At 40.7% G+C, this 21,256-nt stretch overlaps 1 protein-coding gene across 1 annotated transcript in view; it reads left to right on the forward strand.

Annotated features, from left to right (window-relative positions):
- Window positions 1-21,256, forward strand: part of LOC307270509 (protein kinase C-binding protein NELL1-like) — a gene marked incomplete at its 3' end in the record, with an annotated part of 185,522 nt that overhangs the window by 157,341 nt on the left and 6,925 nt on the right. Inside the window, exons 15-16 of the mRNA XM_080053488.1 lie at window positions 5,189-5,284; window positions 15,772-15,912. Coding sequence (XP_079909614.1) covers window positions 5,189-5,284; window positions 15,772-15,912 — 237 coding nt within the window. The remainder of the gene's footprint in view (window positions 1-5,188; window positions 5,285-15,771; window positions 15,913-21,256) is intronic.

Consider the following 21,256-nt stretch of genomic DNA (forward strand, 5'->3'; position numbering starts at 1 on the left):
AAAACATGTGCCCTAAAAGCAAAACAATGAGCTAAAAGACCCATAAAAGCTCTAAGCTTAATACTAGCTGGTCCCAGTGTTTGCCTCCTGTGTATTAGCCTCACCTCTGTCAATACATGAGCCGCAACTTGGGAAACAAATTAAAAATCATCTAGCGGACTGAATATATTTTTCCATCCAGATGGTTGTATGTAAAAGGCTTTGAGGATTAAGGGAATAGCTTCAGAGCTGCAATGTTCAAACCATTTCAGAGAAACCAACTTTAATTTAATAATAAAAAAATACTATATAATGAAGAATTGAAATTTAAGTTGGAGAGGAGATCATTATCAGCAGCCTAACAAGGTCTTAACACAGCACATCACTCAGCTGTGCTATACTACATGGGACGTGAACCATTGGTTCATTTCTATCCTACCAGAGAATTACAAAGAAGCTCCCTTTCCTCTTCCCATGTGAATATATGGAATATGCATTGGCTTTCTCTTTGATATCCCTGCTCTTAATTCTGAGATGGATCGGTGGACACTCAACGACCGTGAATGTGGCTGTTAGCCACAGTGCACAGTGGAATGATTTCCATTCTAACCCACCCACTGGAAAGCAATCTAGGTCCATAATAGGAAACTCAAAAAGCAAATCTGTAGGTATAAGCACGTCTGGGGAAGTCACGAGTCAGCAACAGGCTCAGTTAAGCAGCAAGGTAGTTTAGATAGGGGCCACAGGGGCTACAATCAAGTAGGGCAGCACATGCTATTTGTGGCTGTAGCAGGGGTCCTAGAAATGTAATGTGGAAATGGAGGGAAACGTGTGAATAAGAGTTCATATAAGACACACAAAGAAGTGTGGGTAAAGAAAGGAGTGGATGTGTTGGGGAGATGCTTTGTATAAATCAGTAGGGAGATAACGGACCTTCTGAAATTTCCATCAACAGTAGAGCATGATAGCAATCTGTAGCATCAATGGTAGAAAATCTGGTTTTACTGTCAAATGTGGGCACATTGAGATCAATGCATACAACCACACAAGGAGGAAATGAAATAGAATACTATGCAGCCGTACCTGTCGTCTTTGTGAGTTTGCCCCTTACTTTAAAATATGTGAAATTCCTCTCCTTTTCAATGGTAGCCTATATATATATGGGATGTTTTCGGCGATGGAGCAGTACCCCCTATTTTATTCTCTTCTCAATCTTGTTCGGAAATGGAACATCATCACCATGCCGCTTTGTATGTATGTAAAGAAAGCCCTCAGAGGAAAGTACATGCTGTACATTCAACAAGGATCGAGTACAGCAAATGCAATGGGAAAGTCTTCCTGCCACCAACTTTGTGTCACTCCTTATCATAAACTGAAGTAAAAGATTGACACACAATCACTATGAGGTATAGACTAAATCCACTCCATACCATGAACCTAACTGCAGACATTTGCGGCTGCCAGGACACCTTGGAAGGGAAGTAGTAATTCGGGTTGAAGTATTACTGTAGTATTTCAAATTCTGTATAACCCCTTTTCCACGAGGCAGTTTAGGGGCCAGTGCCCAATCTGAAACGCGTTATTTGCTTTTCCACCACTAAAGAACCGGTTCCTGGACTGAAAAACTGATGCCAGGGCGTCACCAACTCTTTGCTGGTCTGTAACTGGGAACTGCTTACATAAGGGTCCAGGTTCGGGATTAGGGTTAGGGTTCCTTACCAACCAGACCAACTAAGCTTTAGTGAGCGCCATATTTAAAAACACTGCAGCTACTACTACGAGACCTAATAACACATAATCCCTGACCGTAGCACTCACAACGAGCAGCGCAGATACAGATACTGTACGCTGGCTAAGATGTGTTTGGCTAACAAAGCAAAGCCACGGGCAACACTTGTCAAAATATGATGTATCCGCCACTGTTGTTGTTGTTGTTGCTTAAAGTTAAAGTTAGCCTGGAATTATAAAGTGACTCCACGCGTGGCTCTCTAGCCCATGGAAAAGCAAACCCGTCCTCAATAGGATCCCAAGGTGAACCAGCTGTGAACTAGCACTTGCACTGGCCCGGAACTAGAACCTGGTTTGTGGTTGGTGGAAAAGGGGTATACCGCATGATATCTGGAATACAGTCAAGTGAAATAGATCAAATAAAATAGCAGGGAGAACTGTACATGTGTGGTGGGTTTGAGCCAGAAAATGGTTCCCATTAGCTTTGATTAAAAACATTTGAGTGTAAAAGAGTTATGCCCCTCATCTTTGGAGGTGATTAGTTGGACAGGCTGGCGGCATTATGCTGATGGTGGTGAAATGATAATTAGAGCTGGAGATAGATTGAGTCAATATAAGTGTAATTAATATTTAAGCGCAAGGTTTATTAGTACAGAGGCAATCAGGCTGCTAATGAGGGCCTGCTACAATATCTTGGATAGTGGAACCAGTCAAATGAATAGCTCTAATGGCTTCTGGCATGGGGCTCTGCTTTTATTTATTGCACTTCTGCTTTCGTTTGTATATTTAGCACTTTTTTTTTCTTCTTCTTCCAAACACCAGGCTGATAATTTACGACAATAAATTATGTTTCTTTGGATTCATAGACCAAAGGAAGACGAGTGCCCAAACGTACATTACACACACACACACACACACACACACACACACACACACACACACACACACACACACACACACACACACACACACACACACACACAGATATATAATCACACCCACATTATGTATGTGACTATAAATAGATTTTTCTCAGCCCATTAAGGCTCATCTTTCAAATCATGTCATTAATTAAGCTTAGACATACTCAAGTAATTTCTCTTTAATGAACTTGCCCAATTAAGTTTGCCCTCATTTTGCTTTTATCTCCCTGGCTTTCAACACTGTCTAACTAGTCACTACTGCTTGAGTGTCTCTCCCTACTCCGACTCGCCACACACACACACACACACACACACACACACACTTTTGCATTTCTCTGCCAATTCTCCTCAACCTGCCTCTTCCCTCTTTGTGTGTTTGTCTCAGCCATTTCGATGCATCACACCCCTGTGCACTCACAGAACAAATCACAGTCATTTACACTGTGTGCCAGCCTGCTTCCGGCAAAAGGTGGAAATATAGTCTTACACAGATGCTGGCACATGTACTCTACACACACACGCACGCACACACACACACACACACACACACACACACACACACACACACACACACAGACAGTGATAAGATTTTCAAATCACTGCAAAGTAAACAAGGGAAATTTCACCTCATAAATGATGCATGTGTAGCTCTGTGGTGCGATCAATAACAAAATGCATCATCTCTAACCAAATTGAATCTGAGTCTGACTGGTGGTGGGGTAATTATGGCCCTGCCAAATTTGAAGAATGTTTTTGAAGTTTGTATTTCTATCCCCACCAGGCCCAGCTTGAGCATTATTTATTGACTTTGGGCGTTTTTACCAACATGTCTTTTTTTTTCTTCAGACAAGCGACCTCTAGTGGCTGGGGCAAATGATAAATATGCTCTGTCAGTAGCAAAGGCCAAACTAGTGTGAGAGTGTATCACTATCCAACTTCTCAGGTCTTGTTCACGCCAGCATGTATAAGAAGAAAGTTTTTGAGCAAATTCAATTCCTTTTTAGTGGAATGTGCCATCTGTTTGCACCGAGACTATACTATCTTTGGCTGTGACACCTTTTGGTTTATCGCCTGGCACTTACTGCATGGAGGATGTGTTTAGTAAATGGGGATGTTTTGAATGCCATGAAAAGCATATTCCCCTTACTTCAGCAAAGTACGTTTAATAGGCTAAAATTAACCAGACTCTGACTGAAGTGATGGAAAGTTGGAAAACACTTATGAGACATTTGGTTGGTTTTAGAAAGGCAAGGGCAAATGATCAGTGCTGTATGGATGCGCTTTAATGCATAGTGCCTTGGCCGTCTTAGACCAGCAATGCTATTTTAATGACATGTATTGAATTTATTGAGCACTACGCTACTATATAAAGTGCATTCTACGAGATAAAATGTCAGGCAGCAAATCCATGCATGATAGGATTTTTTCCACATTTCTTTCGTGAACTGCACAACAGTAGCAGATCATCCTTGACACTGAATGTCAGCTAAGCTCCTGCGGGTAGCTCCACCACAAACACTGTTTGAATGTGTGTGTGTGCTTGTTTGTGTCTGTGTGGGTGAATACTAGGCTTTGTAAAGTACTTGCACTGTTCTCAGGATAAATGTGCTATATAAATGCACTGCAGTCTACTTACCTTGGAGCCATGCCTGAGTGTCAACCATAAAATCTGTTACATCCTTGGGCTGTCCAACCAGTACAAGCGAGCTTTGAGAATAAGCCCAATAAAAAACAGAAGTTATATTCAGCTCGGGTGGTGCAGTGAATCATCTGGCGACAACTCTTACTTTTCACCAAATGTTTCCAATGGATGCTTAATAAAACCTTTTATATTTGTTTCTTTAAATTTAAAACCTCTCCACTTAGGTACAAGTTCAATGTATAGGATCATTCACAATATTGCTTACACTTTTTCTTTTTGGCTACAAAAAAAGACCAGGGTGGGGAAAAGGGGGCCGACCAGTAACCACGAGGTCCCTGGTTCGATCCCCGGCACCGGGCAGGAGGGAGTTATTTGTAAAACTAGTGGTGGCTGGTATTACATCCACGTTGCCCACAATCTATACAATTATGTCCTTGAGCAAGGCCCTTAACCCGAGACTGCTCCAGGGGCGCCGTAATGGCTGACCCTGCACGCTGTCCCCCTCCGAAGTGTATTAACTTGAGAGGGGAAATGCGAAGAATGAATTTCTATATACAGTACCTTGTGTAAATTGACAAATAAAGAAACTTGACAAATAAAGAGGCTGCGCTGTTCCCAGTCCCCATCACTTAACAGCCACTTAAAAAGCTCTGTCCTCTAGATGATAACCACTTGAAAGATATATTTCACCTGAGACACTTTAAATGGAGCGAAATTAATTTAAGGAGGACAGGTTACAGTTGGTAATAAAACCGCAGATTGTATTTTTTGGTTGAAGTGCCAGGAAAAAGGAGCACTTTGCACATTGAAATGCCGTCATTATGACTTTAAACGGCTGGAATTCTGTATTTTGCTGCTGTTATATCCAGGATAAGAACTCAAACCGAGCTAATCCATTTCCTTTCTTTTTTTCCAGCCTTCTGTGAGGAGGGGTGCAGAAGCGGAGGGACCTGTGTGTCCCCCAACACATGTGTCTGTCCCTCTGGATTCACAGGACGGCGCTGTGAGACAGGTAAGACCCTCGACCCCTTTCACTCTGCGGCTTGTTCAGTTTGTCAGTTCTAATTAAAAGCTGCAGCCGGAGTTTCATGTTGATTTATCGAGTTTAAGTGGTGACATCATCAGAGGGATGGTCAGCAGTTACCCCGTCTGTCTCAGGCAGCTCTCTCTCTCTCTCTCTCTCTCTCTCTCTCTCTCTCTCTCACACACACACACCTTTACACATGCACACATACTAGGGATGTCCATGGTTAACTGGTTAACCGTTAACCGTTAAGAAGATCTTTAACCGGTTAATACTAAAGGTTAAACGGTTAAAAAAAAATTAATCATCTTAATTTCTCTGAAATCCGGACTCTTATTTTGATATCGCTAAACTGTAAGAATGCCAACTGTCGGTAAAGAATGAAAAGAGTCGTGTGGCTACTCTCAACTTTATAATAGGTCCATGGTACGCTCCCAGAAAGATAGCCAGTCACAACTTATGGTCACAAAACTCCCCTGCCATGTGTTCGTATAATTTAATTAACAGCGTGGGCTCCCGCTAGCTTAACGTAGCGCTAGCATTAGCCTTCTTGAGGTGGATGCTGTCCTGCATCTATCACCGTCTCAGTGAGTGTGAGAGAGTGACAGACAGGCATTGAGTGCCCCTGCACAGACACAGAGAGGTCTGCCATGCTTGTGTGCGAGGATCAATAGCGAAAATCCGTCATAAACAAAAGCGTAAAGTACCGTTATGCAGTACTGATAACGTCGGAGCTTATCAATACTACGGCCTTTCAAAATGTTGCCCCGTGCTCAGCACTACTTAGCACTGGGTTTTGGTGTGTGTGTGTGTGTGTGTGTGTGTGCGTGTGTGTCCCTTTTCAGTCACTTATTTCACTTTCTGCTCCTACATGCGAATACTAGACCTATTCTCACAACAGACAAGGTGCCCTGTGAATGTCAAAATGTAGGCATTTAAATTGGCTACTGGTCCCTGAATTGTTTTTAAATTAATATGCAGGTCCTTGGAACAAAAAAAGGTTGGGAGCCCTGCTATAATGTTCATGTATTTCACTATAAATAGGCTACATTAAATCTTAATACAATTCTAAATGGCCATCCCTAACACATACACAAACCTTTACATGTGTGCACAGTCTGTACACACACACACACACAAGTGCACACACATACACCTTTACGCGTACACACACACACACACAAACAGACACACACATACACACACACAAACAAACAAACCATCAACTCCATCTCAAAGCGTTGTGTTTGAATTGGCCTCTGCAGAGATTGAGGATCCCTGGAGAGCCTTATAAAAAGACAGCTGATTATTTTCTCATCTCCTCCTCCATGTTCCTTCCTCTACTGCTTTTTCTTCCTCCTCTCCTCTCTACTCTTTCACTTTTAATCTCTCTTCCCCCCTCCATCCTCTCACAATCTTCTCCGTCTCTCTTTTCCGCCCCTTTATTTTCTTCTATCTTCTTTCCCTTTTTTTCGCCATCTCCTTTCTATGCTCCTTTCCCAATCCCCTTCTTCCTATCTTCTCCTCTCGTCAGTAATTAAACTTTCAGGCTCCACGGTCTCATTTTTACAGAAGTGATCAGCCAGCTCTCATAGGGCACGTCAGCCATTCACAGCAGGTTGCCATGGTTCCCATTTAAATACCAGGCAATACACAAACACATTATAGGCGCACGTTGCTCTACACGTAGCCATAAGGCAGTAGCCAGTCGTGTCTGTGCATAACAATCCACAGGAAGAGTTTGTGTTATAAGACTTGTGCAAATTCACAAATAATCTTGTCATGTTTTTTTTTTATTAGTTTTACAAAATGATCATTAACAACTGTGCCCCCATCCAATACCTCTTTACAAAATATCTGCATCATTGAATTAACATTGAGTGTGACTAAGCAGTCACAAATGAGTATTTCTATTTAATTTAAGGTCTAATCTAAGGCAGAATAAATAACCATAACTGGGTAGAAATACACACATATAAACTATCTTATCCTTAAATAACCAGCAAAGTAATCATAAAGTTGAACACTGCCAGTTTAATTACTTGGAAGTTTTGCATTTCTTATCTCATATTCTTGGAGGAAAAATTGACCTCAGTAATAACACATTTCAGATAGAATCTAAGAATCTGTGCATTTGAACCGTTGAGAGGTAATGAGTGGCAATCAGCGTGCAACACATGTCAGGAAAGTGTTGGCAATCAACCAAGAACTAATTAACCCCCATATAAACAGCATCAACATGTCTATCAGTTAATTAACGTGGGAAGCGGAATCCTATGTGCTATGCTTTTCGCCTCTGCATCATGGTTCAGAATTTACTTTTTTTTCACGCATTAATTTAATTTTGATGACTAACAAAAATGCAGGATTGGTTCGGGAAAAAAAATTACCACAAAATAATTATTTTATTCTGTATCCTCTCTCTCTCTCTCTCCCTCTCTCTCTCTCCCTCTCTCTCTCTCTCTCTCTCTCTCTCTCTCTCTCTCTCTCTCTCAACCATTGTGGAGGGGGTGAAGAAGGGAGGAGAAAAAGATTATGCGAAAGAGAGAAAAAAAAGGTGTTGAAGAGAGAAGCAGATGAGGAGTAAAAATATAGAGGAACAGATCATTCCACTAATGAGGGTCCCTCAGTGTGGCCCAGTGGCTGTTGCCCCCAGGCTGCTACATGTGACGCAGTGCAAAATCAGACTGTCTATCTACGGCGGGAAAGAAATCAGTGTCAGTAGCTGGATGTCAAACTAGTTCATTCCAAATTGAGTATCTCATTTGCAGATGCCGATTCGTACTTACTGAGCCGCCAATGACTAATGTTTGATAGGAGTTGAGAGATAGTCGAACACAATCCTGAACATTTTGGAGGCTTCAAATCTTAACGTCATGGGTTAATTTTTTGAATTGATGTAACATTACATCCGAAACATTGATAGCAGCGAACACCTTTTTTAAAATGCTGAGTATTGAATGCTTCTGAAATGTATCCGTGTGTGGATGATATTTCAGATGAATGCTGTGAAGAGTCAGATGCGGCGCTGAGAGAGGTTGAGAGTTGGTGCGCTCAGGAAACAGTTGAAGCACATTCTGTGAGAACTGCATTGTGGGTCAAAATATGTATAAAATATGTATAATATATATTATAATTCTGTATAATTTCACTTATTGAAAGATGTCTAACATGCATTAATAATAGTGAGAATATAAGTTGTCATATTTTATATCTAATTTTAGCAGAAGCTGCCATACTTTTCAGTTTGACATATCTTCAACATTCGTATGTTATAGTAGTGTTATGACAGTTAAATGAAGTAAACCTGTCCTGAATGTGCTGTGTAGGTTGGTGGAGTTCCCCTTAAAGACTGCTGTAGGCACTTACAAGCTGTACAGAAAGTTCCTGTTTTAACTCTGTGCAAGACATTGTTCTCTGTGTTTGGCACTGTGTTTCTCTCATGTACATATACCTCCACTTCTATCTGCATCTACCTCTCTGCAGCCCTTTCCTCCTGGGTGCGAAAACACCGTATACTGCTGCACTGACTGCTCGGGTTCCTTGTATACGGTAGCTTGGCGGGAGGCTAACAGCATCTTTATACTGTATAAAGCCAATGGGAAGTTGATCTTTTCAGTGATCTCTTCACCTTCTCTCAACTTTATCCATTCCTCTGGGTTGCCCGTCTTTCCCACAGTGGGTTCATATAGCTGCCACAGATCCACTGTTGGATCATTGGGATTCATCTTCCTGAAATTATTCTTCCTTTTTTTCCCCAATTAATTTAAGGGTTGAGTCAGCGATTCTGGAGAATGTGTTTTGTCAAAGGCACTTTTTGTCAAAATCAGTGATTATCTCTTCACGATCCCCTGCCATGTCCGTATGTGTGTGTGTGTGCAGAAAAAAATACTTTGTTTATATACCCTTTGTTTACAGACCAGTTTACAGAGCTTAGGCTGCGTCTCAACAGTGACGAAACAGGTCTGCCTCAGTTTGACTGTTCAGAATATGTCAGAATGTGGAGCAGCAGCAGTGCAGGGGAAAGAGAAATTGCTCCTTTCTTTGATGTGTGTGTGTGTAAACAGGTTGATTTGCTTTGTAGTTTTGGAGGTTCACCCAAACTGAAGGGTTAGCACCGGGCTTTTCACCACTGAGTTCGATGGGTGAAACTGACAAACAAGATGTTGCAAATGTAAAGTCAAGGCAACGTTTTTTTGTTCTGATTTATTAATGTCTGTCTAAATGCCATATTCAGGTACGCACTCCATTGAAAGTCTTATGGGTTGCTGTAATCATCCCTTTTTCTTCATACTCAGTGAAGAGATTTCCTCTTAGTGTGTCTCCAGGGGAAAACGTGTGGAACTTTCATAGTTTGACAAATTAAGTGGGTGACTTTCTTGGAAATTGCATTTGCTTGCCAAGCAGGAGTAGATGGATGGAAACAAATGTTTGACGCAAATCCGGAAATATATGCCTATTATCATTTCACACACTCCTTCCTTCTCTGATACCGTATCATTACAAAAACAAGTCACTGTAAAGCTGCCGTGTTGTGACATGTGTCAGGTGCAATAATTACATGTTAATGTAAATGCGTGAAGTTATCAGGATTATAATCAACCCATCTGCATTTGCTCATTATAATCGTTAGCTGTGTTCTGTGTGTGGTTTAAACTGCTTCAATCCGAGCAGGCTGTTGATTTTATGCACGTTTACTGGTCATGGACTATCAGGTAGCAACAAACACAGACCCTAGTTGTTGTTGTTAAGGACACATTACTGTAAATACCCCATGTGACATTTTCCGTGATGTTCTTTCATTGGGTTAGTAGGGCTGAGAGAAGTGTAATTATGTAAAGCTCATCAGGCCCGAGGATTCTCCCGAGAGCAATGGCAATTATTTTAACTATGCGTGGATTAATTCCCATCTTCTCTGTGGGCTAAAACTCACAGCTCTGCCCGGTTCCAGGTTGACATAAAGTCTTCACTTAACCCCCGTTGGGAAAACCCAGCACAAACTACTAAGTGTTCCTTTTTGCATTGTTATGGAAGGAAACAAAGGGACAAATGAAATGGTGTCTAGCTTCTTGTGGCTGTAACAAAGATTGATGGAGTGTGTGTGTGTGTGTGTGTGTGTGTGTGTGTGTGTGTGTGTGTGTGTGTGTGTGTGTGTGTGTGTGTGTGTGTGTGTGTGTGTGTGTGTGTACTCAAGCATTTCATACTTTATACCACAGGAAGGTCACCTGTCTACTTCACTGCCACAGACAAAGAGAATGGTCTTCATACACACAAGCACTTACTTTTACACACACACACACACACACACACACACACACACACTAACAAGTAGCTTTATAAGACTATTGAACTACAGGAATTATTGACTGTGCGCAAATGAAATTAGCTTTTATTAAGTATAAAAAGGTCTCACCAGGCAGCGGATGAATGGGCTTTTAAATATCACATGCTCTCCATAAAAAGAGGTTCAGAGTGAATTGAGGTTCAATTATGTATTTCAGTGCATGCAATTGGTGCTCTCTATAATCACAGGTCATTAGCTGGATAATCTTTTCAGTTCAGGTTTTCAGTTTAATTTCCTCGTATTATATATATTCGGTAGGATTGTGGTATACCTAGAAAAGTTAGCTTTCAATTTGGTGTATTGGGCTATGGCTTCCTTTAGACAAAGAAAGGCTACTTGGATATTCACATTTCTATGATACCAGTTGGTCCATATTTCAGTTTTATAGAGGAAAAGGGGGACATTTTATTGTTTTCCTTTATATAGAGCATATTCTGCTCCCCAGAGGATGCCATCTTTTCTGTTTGTTTAATGCATGCACATTCTTCTCTCACCACTCTCACGTCCAGTGTTAAGATAATCAAAGTGCAGATAAGTCTTTAATAATCCATGGACATTTTAAATAAGAAAGTATTGAAATTACATTTGAAGTCTCACAGTATATCTTGGTTGCATAAACACATTAACATAATGCCATACAAAGCCAAGTCACATTGACTACGTATTTGGTTAAAATTGAGTGATAGGACCAGCGTCTTACTTGACATCTGACCTTATTATAAACATGAGTATACCAAAGAATGTATCAATTTGAGGGGTAAAATGCAGCAGAAAAAACAGAGTGACATCAAATCACAAAGTGCAGTGAATGCAGTCCGGTTAGTTATGGCATGTTGGTGGGATAGCCTCAGCAAATCCTGAGATGATCGATTGTGATGCACCAACATCTCCATAATTGATTTTGCAATACCACATCAATAAAACAGTGTCTGAACTTTCAAAAAAAGAATCAAGGCTGAAGTCATTACATCATGGCCACAGAAGGATTTCAAACAATATATTTAATGATGTTGGCGCAGCACCCAAGAACGCAATTAACATTGCACAGTGTTCAGTTTCATGTGATCACAGTGTTACCCAGTTGTTATTGTTCTCTTTGTTTTTTCCTCCAACACGTTGTTGTCGAGAAACATCAGTTCTAAACGCTGCTAAATATGGAGGGTTAATGATTGGGTTGCATTAATGATGAACACATTTGTACACGCTAGAGATGTGTGTGCATTTGTGCGCTGAGTACATACAGCAATTAACTAATTAACGTTGTCTGAGTTCTAATGAGCAAAGTATGCTGAATGAGGGTTATTTTTTAACTAGAATGCAAAGCAATGCTAATATACATGCAATTATAGAGATCAGGTGATGCAGTGGTGTTTAAAGTTTTTTTTTTTTTTGTTGCTTTCGCTCTGCACTGCAGCACATTTAATTCAAATGCACTTGCGTTACTAATAGTTACCATTCGAGCAGATGGCAATTATAGCTGTTCTTTCACAATGTAAGGGGATCAACAATTAAAATGACAGGTTCAAATAAACTCAAATAACGGCATCGTATTTGACAGTTTCTATACAGTCAGCTACTATCTTAAATCCATTGGTGTTGGTGACAGCAACACTATTTCAGGTATAGAATAGGCAAGCCCGCCCTTGTTTCAGGGTCTTCGAAGCTCAGTCACACCAGCATTATTAAAAGTGAAGTTTTGGATCGAAATCAATTCATTTCAATGGAATTGATCTGTTAGGAACTTTGACACGTGGAACAATGCACATTGGCCAACTGCAAAAACCATTTTGACAGCGCTGACCTAAGGGAACACAGAAAAGGAAAGTCCACAGTGGAGGAAGCCATTATGTTAGCTGTTACATCATAAAGGTTTATACTACTTTTTCACTGTTCAGTTCAAGTTCAATTTTCTTTCATGTCATTCATCCACATATATTATGTGGGGGGAAACAACCCTTACTGTACACAAAAATACAACAAATGAGTGGCCCTAAGAAAAAAATAAATGTGTTTCCCTTGTCTGTACGTTATAGTCATTTTCTTGCTGTATATTGTCCTAAAACAGCAGTGAAAAACATCTTAGAATGAGTCACTTCTCATAAATGGTGGACAGTTATGTTGGAGGGCAGGGTAGGATTGTTGTTAACAAGAAAACTGAAAGCACCATCGCAAGCTGTTCGTGTACTGTATACACTGTGTACTGGGCGTTACTGCTTTTCATGCATAGTGCCCTTAACAATGACCATGATCGTTCTTATTTGTTTATGCAAAGTTCAAAAGTGTTTTGCATGAAAATGAAAGAATGTGGGGTCTCCGAACACATTTATGTCTAAAGTATATGTATCAGCAAAACAAAATTGAATGCATGAATAAATGAATAACATATATTACTTATTTCTGAGTAAAACATTGTGCCAATGCGCCTAGCTGTTTGACAATCTTCACTCCATTTGTGTGTGAATTGAAAAGCTTGCAGGCGATTTTAAAGTCCACAAATTTAATTGAATACAGATCACAACAAAGAAACACTTATTATTTCACCCACTGGTGTATGTCTGTTTTTTTTCTCTTTGTTTTCCCATAGGTCAAGAAGAACATTTAATTAAAACTGCCATGTTTCTAATGTTATTCTTGTAAAAAATCATCATCACCTCGCGTTGTTGCTTAAAGACCTACTTCACCCGTGGGAATATGAAGGAGTATCGGTTCATCCTAGCATCCTAGCATGAGAAAAGGCAGTAAGAGTGTTTTATGGTCTCACTGTCTCACCCTACATTTTACCATGTGTGACATCACACATGGGAAAATAAAGGGTTAGGATTAACAGGACAGCTGGGCCTTGGGAACACTGAGGGAAGACTGCAAAACCCCATTCATTATATTGTAATAGCTATTTTATAAGGATAGAACGCCAGTTCCGTATGGGTGAAGTATTCCTTTAATAATTCAGATGTTCATTAAATAATTAAAAATCCTTACTGGCAAAGACCTTCAATACAACACATTACAGAACTGGACCAATATCCAGCGCTGTCAGATCAACAGTGATGTGTTCTCATGGACGAAATTGAAAATGAAAATGTTTTTGCAGTGTGAGGGATCATCTGTGAAGTAGAGATGCACAAACATTAATTCCTGTATTTATTTTATAAACTTGAGAGTTGAAAAGCCATGAGCATTGATATGAAGCATTTCAGTGTATTTAATAGTCTAGGCTTTGCATACATTGTGAGGTGTATAGGAACAATTAAATCTGAATTACTTTTCACAATTGAACTAATTGGAAGTATAAACATGAATCCTGTTTATATGAATCAGGGTCAGTATTGGAGACTTAGTGAATATACACCAGGGAAGATCTAATTGCTACAGAATTAAATCATTACAACTTTAGCAAACCAGGCCAAGCTTGTAGACACATGCCCTCTCTTGCACACACACACACACACACACACACACACACACACACACACACACACACACACACACACACACACACACACACACACACACACACACACAGCACTGCTCTTTTGTCAGAAGAGTTAGCTGCTCTCAGCCAACAGTCACCTCTAATCTTGGTATGTTTCATTGGGATGTCAGAGAGGGGATCTTCTGGTGTAGCTCTGACCTGAGAGGCTGACAGAGGGCAGCGCACCCTGCAGCTGTCACATCTTATTACCTACGGAGCAGAGAGGCCAACAGCACAACCACAACACACACTGCTAAACACCTCACCCTGAGTCTCGCTTTTACCAGAAAAAAACATGTGTCCTTGTTTGTGTGTGTGTGTGCGTGTGCGTGTGCGTGTGCGTGTGCGTGTGCGTGTGTGTGTGTGTGTGTGTGTGTGTGTGTGTGTGTGTGTGTGTGTATGTGTGTGTGTGTGTGTGTGTGTGTGGACTTTCACAACGGGGCTGGAGCACAAACATGTTCATAGCACAAGATCTTAAGGCCATTTTTTTATTTATTTTTAATGGATGGAGAATTTGAAGCTATTTGTTCATGCTACATGCTACTTCTCCAGCAGTGTCAGCTGTGTATATACCAACAGTATGTGGTGTGGACAACTGCATTGGGTCTTGTTAGAATGGATCAAAATCCAACAAGTCGTACAACTATTTTCTAAGGCAGGGCAAGTGTAGCCCTGTTGCTCTAGCTGTTAAGCACCTTTCAACAACAAGGAAAATCAAAACTGTATACTGTATATTGGACACAAAATGGCCAATGTCCAACATATACAATTTACCACCAAGCATTTTGGTGGTATCTAAGTCTTTGGGTGAATATTGGAAGTGCATTTCACCCGCATCCACTTCCATTTCAACCAAAAGTTTTGAAGATTTTCATGTTTTGACTACATGGATACCAAAATTAAAATAACTCTACAACCCTCTTAAAGTGAAAACATTCTTCCTGGTTAAGCACTTTTTTTCTGGATGATTTGCTTGAGATATGGGGTCTTCCTCTATTAGTGACAATCTGAGATATACGACAGGTAACGAGCAGCCTCTCGCTTCCTTCAATTGTTTGCGTCAACCCCATGTAGGCGACTGAAGGTGTACCTGAAGGTCACACTTCAACCCAAAGAGTGTGTACGCAGCAACGGGGTCTAGGAGCGAGAGAGCCGCAGATGAGTAGCCGAGCTAACACACCATACATAATGGATGAGAAAGATTGACTCTCCCGAGGAAGGAGCAAAGACCTAACGCCTCTGGGCTGTGCATGTGTATGTATGCATGCCGCACAACGCCAGAGAGACAAAGCAGGCTGGATAGAAGAAAATGGCACAATGAGTGAGGAGAAGACGTACAAGAAAGTGCACATAGGAAATAAGTGCTTCCAAACGGTGTGATTTCTGACAGACTTTGAGCCCTGCTGTTGCGGACAGGCAGAGATGATTGTGGTGATGGTGGCTGTCTAATGTGTGGGCAGCTGCTGACCCAGCGCTAAGTTTGTGACGGCGGGTTTTGTTTCTGATGGGATCGGCCTACGCTGCTGACACAAGCACTAGATCAAAAAACTGACGAAAAAAACAAACACTCAACTGAGCCAACGTTTCAGGTTTATGTTCTTTTGCCAGGGAAATAATGTGGACCCACGCTTACTACACTGTGTCTGTTTGTGTCCTCAGATATTGACGAGTGTGCAGAGGGCCTGATCGAGTGCCACAACCACTCCCGCTGTGTCAACCTGCCCGGCTGGTACCACTGTGAATGCAGAAGTGGTTTCCATGACAATGGCTCCTACCTACTCGATGGGAGCTCCTGCATTGGTGAGCATACGTTCAATTGAAAACGTACATTCTGCTCGAAATGAAATGTCCTCAACCTCTGCATGCACCCTGCCTAGTTACTAATGACTATTTACACTCCCCTCCCTTTAGTCACTCAGTCATTCTGAATACTTCCATTGACCGGCTTTCTCCTCAAATGTCTTTTAGTGTCTCTTGTGGTCCTACACGATCACTTGAAAATCTAGCATGTAGACAGAGGCACAGACTGTGATGTGATGTAATGTATGTATGGGAGCATGTTTGCACTAGTAAGCCATCAAGCAACCAGGAGGCTAATCAGAGGTCTTCTCACCTTCACAGCTAGTGATCTAACCATGCGGTGCGAAACCCACACACACACACACACACACACACGCACGCACGCATACACACACACACACACACACACACACACAACCCCTACCTCATGAGGAGCACATCAGCCTTGTGCAGCTATTATATGTTTGTGTCGGGTGTCCCCTACTACGTGCAAGTCCACACATCTAGAGATAGGCAGAGTTTCGGACTTAAACCGGGTCTGATGATTCATAGAACAGGAAAGTACAGTCCTCACTGTACAACCAATTATCAACCAGCTCACCTCTATGCTGTGTATATGGATGACCACACATTATCAGTGTGTTTTTCAATATTTTCACAGTTTGTGAAAATGACTTGTTAACTGTCCGTGTACAGTATTTACCACTGCTTAGTTTTGTCTATATCATGCGATGGTTTTGATGATTTATGATATAGTGGCTCACAGGCGAGCACCAATTATAAGGCAAATATCAAAAGCAAGTAGAAAAAAATCAATGAACATTCAGTCAATTTTACTCTGGCATAGAGGCTGCTACTCTCACTCCCACACCCTAAAACGTTTGGGAGACTGTGAAGTGCTAAATATGAATCCATGTGCTTCCTAGCCAATTGGAACTTTAATTTTGGTATTTTACAAGGCATATTTTGATACATACTTTCAGTTAATGTCTACACTTTGCTTTAAGCATCCAGTAGTTTGCCAGGCATAAAAACAAACACACCTGGCTCTAGGTGTGTGGCCTGAAATCTTATGGTTATTAAAAATGTGCCCATGATAAAGATATATGTCAGAATATCAAAGAATTGGGCAAGTATACCCCATCTTAGTAGTCATCTGAAAAGAGGTAATGAGTTGGGTTGTGAAGAATAACCCCCTCCTCAATGGGGCACTCATGGTGAAGAGGGGAATATCAGTGGTAACGATTCTGGATGCATGCAGTGGAGCGGGACCCCTGATTGGTACTGTATAAGGGTTGGAGGTGGGGTTACAACGATCAGACTGAAATGAAATTACTGACAGCAGAGAGAGGAGTGTTTGAAAATGTAGCAGCAATGGTATGATTGGTTCACAGAGGTCGTGGTGAATATGGTAGGTCATAGGCTGAAAGATTGACACGCCCATAATCAGTATATTGAGTTAAATGCAAAAAAGAGAAACAAGGGAGAGAGAGAATGAACAATGTACATTGACCCTGATAAATGAATAAACAAGAGCAAGAGAGAAAGAGAGCAATACATTGTCACGAGAGCGATATTGTGAATGTTTACGTTTGCCCGTCTGAACTTTCACTATGCTTCATTATGATAGTCTGAAGTGGTTTGGTTTTTAAGTCAGTGCCGTCTTTTAAAGACAACTGTGTCTTAAAGGGACTCGCCAATAGAAAAGTGATGAACACAGACACCAATTATTACTTCAACAGAAGCCGAAAAATAAAGCAGACCACCGAAATGTCGGTGTCAAAGTTTTTTCCCATGGGGGTTGTAAAAAAAGGCTTTCAGGTAAACAAGGCAGGCTGGGGGTGTAAAAATACATTAAAATGCATTGTATTGAGCATCACAGGTACACAGAAACAGTGTAAGTGTTCCCTTGATGGTGATATTAAAGGAATACTCAACTAAAAAGCTGTCTGCTGGGTATCAAAAACTCTGCCTTTGAGCTTGCAAATGTGGCTTTTAAAGGTTCGTAGCTTGCTCCGGTGTGGATGATGGCAGCTGTTTCACGGCAGTTAATGTCTGATGATCTCCCCAAACTCCACAACAGGGGTAAATACATTACTTCTGTGTCACATTACAGGCCCCTAATGAATTAAAAGTCACATGCTTCGTCTATGTCATGATTTATTTTGCACTTAGCCTGTTTTCCACAGCCCTTTGTCCAAGTTGCTTTTATTGATGCAGCCAACTTTGTTCAGCTCAGTCAAGCATTTACACCTTTTCCATTGAAGTTTGCTTAACTTTTCAATGTGCATAAAGCAGGTGGATGGTAACAGCAACAGTAGCACATTGACTACACCAAATTTCACTTACTACAAATATAATTAAAATATGGTGTAAGAACATTGAGAAACCTACATCACATACTGTATCATATCTGCAGCAAATTAGTATGTATTAGTATGAGGCAATGTATCACTTGCCTCATATCAGAAACAAGTCTAATTGGACATAAACTGACTTGCCTTTCACAGAACATATTTATGACTTCAACTATGACTCGTACAGTGTGATTAATGAAAGCACTTTTTTGCGTGTCATCGAAAGCTCGCATTAACGACATTGCGTTTCATAATATGTATTAGCATGTATCCATGACAGTATATCACCTAAACTCCCCCCAATATGCCACTTTTCAGTATTAGGCGCAAGCAGTGAAAATAAGTACGAATGACACTTTAACAGGTTTTTCTGTCCTCCACAATATCCCTTCAACTGCCTCTCATGAGTCCACCAAACAGAACGTGTGATTTTTTAATAACAGAGCAGCAGCACTAGTCAGTTAACCACATCGGCAGCTGCATGTTGCCAAAGAGTATGCCATGCAGGAAGAAGCCAATGCCAAAATTAAGATGGATGGGGAAAATGTTTTGAGAAAGCAAAAACATTTTCCTGTCTCTTCTGTGTTTTTACACCGGCAATTGTGTGCATAATTCCATCCGGCAAAGAGGTTTGTTTGTTGATTTCTTCTTTCTGTGAAATGCAGTCTTCTAGTTTGGGCTATTCCTGGAATATCTTTATACAAACACCTCACACATGTCTAAACTGTCCTATTTTAAAACAACTGAGGTCAAAACATATGGGGTAGCGGCGTATTAGGGTGGGGTATTAGAATAAGCACTAGAAAGTCGCTTAAATGATTGTAAAATTTAAATACATTTTCTTCAATTTAAAGTTTTTAAACGTTGTCTGACTAAAATAGACCAAAATAAAACCAGGATTTCTAGACTTCTTCATTCAACTTCATTCAACATCACATTGACATTTTGAATAATGCAAAAAGCTTCAGCCTCTGAACATACAGTAGCCTGCCTCAACACTATATCATGTGGTTCAATCACTAGATACGGATACGACTTAAACATATTGATGATATAGTTGTCTATTAAATATTCACGTTTAAAGTAGGCCTAAACAAAGACCATTTCCTATAAGACTTTTATGGGTTTCCATTACATTGTATTACTTGCATCGAGTTGTGTTGCATATGTTGTTGGGGAGGAGTAGCGCAGCTGCAAGCAGCAGTCATTTTTTCTTTATTGCTTTGACAGAGAGCTGCATGGGCTGCATCTGAAAACAGGTTTATTATGTCTAATGCTTTAGGGAGAGACAGGTGGCTTTAATAAACAGATGCCGTGCATAAAGATGAGGATTATACACATAAACTATCACTGTCTCCCTTCTCGACAGCGTGCATGCATCATTTTCTCCCTCTGTGTGATGTACCTGACCTTTCTATATGGGCTGCCTGGAGACAGACCAAAGAAATATTATTTAAATACTCAAATGCTGAGCTTTTTGATGCCCGTTCTAATTACCAACATCTGTCATGGGGATTTATTTGATTTGTGCCCCTGTGTGAATTTGTGTTGTCATTTTCATACACTGAGGGATTAATGCTTCCATGTGTAACCGCACATGTAGGCCTGAGTGTAAGTTTTTTCGTATGGTTGGCTATGCTCCGCTGGTTTATCCAAAGGAATTTTTTGTGCTTGGTTGTAAGACTGTCTTTCACAGCCTAAATGTTGGAGTACACTACATCTGCTAGCAGCGGCTTGTAGCTGAATGTGTTGAGCGTAGCATGAAGGGAACTAATCCTTCACCAGCCGTGGTACAGTCTGTCTTACTGGCTGATGGGGATTTCATTTAGTATATGCAAATAGTCTGTCGCAGACACGATAAATTCTCGGTGAGGTGTTTTCCTCTCTTTGCATTCAGCAAATTTGATAGTGCAACCAATTAGAGTGTGTATTCAGACATGTCACAGTGTATTGTTATTGCTGGTGTGGCCAGAGCATCGGCCAAGCCCCAAGTCTACCCAGAATGAGTCTGCCTGCTGGATACAACTCATTATTCTCCACTGGAGAAAGAAAACATTTGTTTGCATGGTGTTCACAGTGTGGGCAACTTGGACTAGGAGCTCTTTACATTTATTTGTAACCTTCTGCAGCTACAAGTTGTGTATTTTTGCTGCTTGAGTATTTCCTTTTACGTTACATTTTTTTAACAAGTTCATTGTTAGTAGCAATACATTAACTTACTTGTGTAGTCATTATCTAAGACAAACAGGTATCAACTACAGCACTTGCTATTAGAAATTCAGACCTTAATGATTAACGCAACATGAAACCACAGCTACTTTGTGAAAATACACAAACTACAGGTCCCATGGATACTCATTGGCATTTTAACATGATACTGTATGCTCTAATACACTTGGAAGTGACACAATTCAGCTTAAACAGGTGACAGTTTAGCCAAGTCTGATCATGTAGGGCTGAGTATGACTTAAATGTGACTATACAAAGGAGCATCCCAAGACACAATACTTTATCAGCAGGGAAACAGGGAGGTGTGAAAATGAAGTTTTCTTTTAACTTTAAATGTGTCTCCACAATTGCCTGAATTACTTTGTACAACTCTGTTGAAAGCAAATTAACTTGTTGGCCCTGTTGCTCGCAGTGTGAAAGTATACTTAGTTACACAGACAAAACAACAACATGAATGCCTTTTTGTCTTAGTTATTCAGTTCAGTTCATGTAGTGTTTCTTCTTCGGGGCTTTGCACTAGTAGAGTGTTGTCAGTACTGTGTGGGTGTGATCGATGTTTGTAGGCAGAGGAGAGCAGAGACACTGTCGTGGGGACTATGATCTTTACATCTCTGGACAGCTCACTTTTAGTGAGGCTAAAGAGTGTTAGATGCCATGACCTGTTGAAATGTAGGGATAAGTAGATAAAAATGCCATCTTGTTTTTCTGTCCATGCTGTTTCTTTTCATTTGTAGAGAATCGACTAATCAAACAGGGTT

Source organism: Ammodytes marinus (assembly GCF_949987685.1).
Source record: "Ammodytes marinus genome assembly, chromosome: 1".
Taxonomy (NCBI): domain Eukaryota; kingdom Metazoa; phylum Chordata; class Actinopteri; order Uranoscopiformes; family Ammodytidae; genus Ammodytes; species Ammodytes marinus.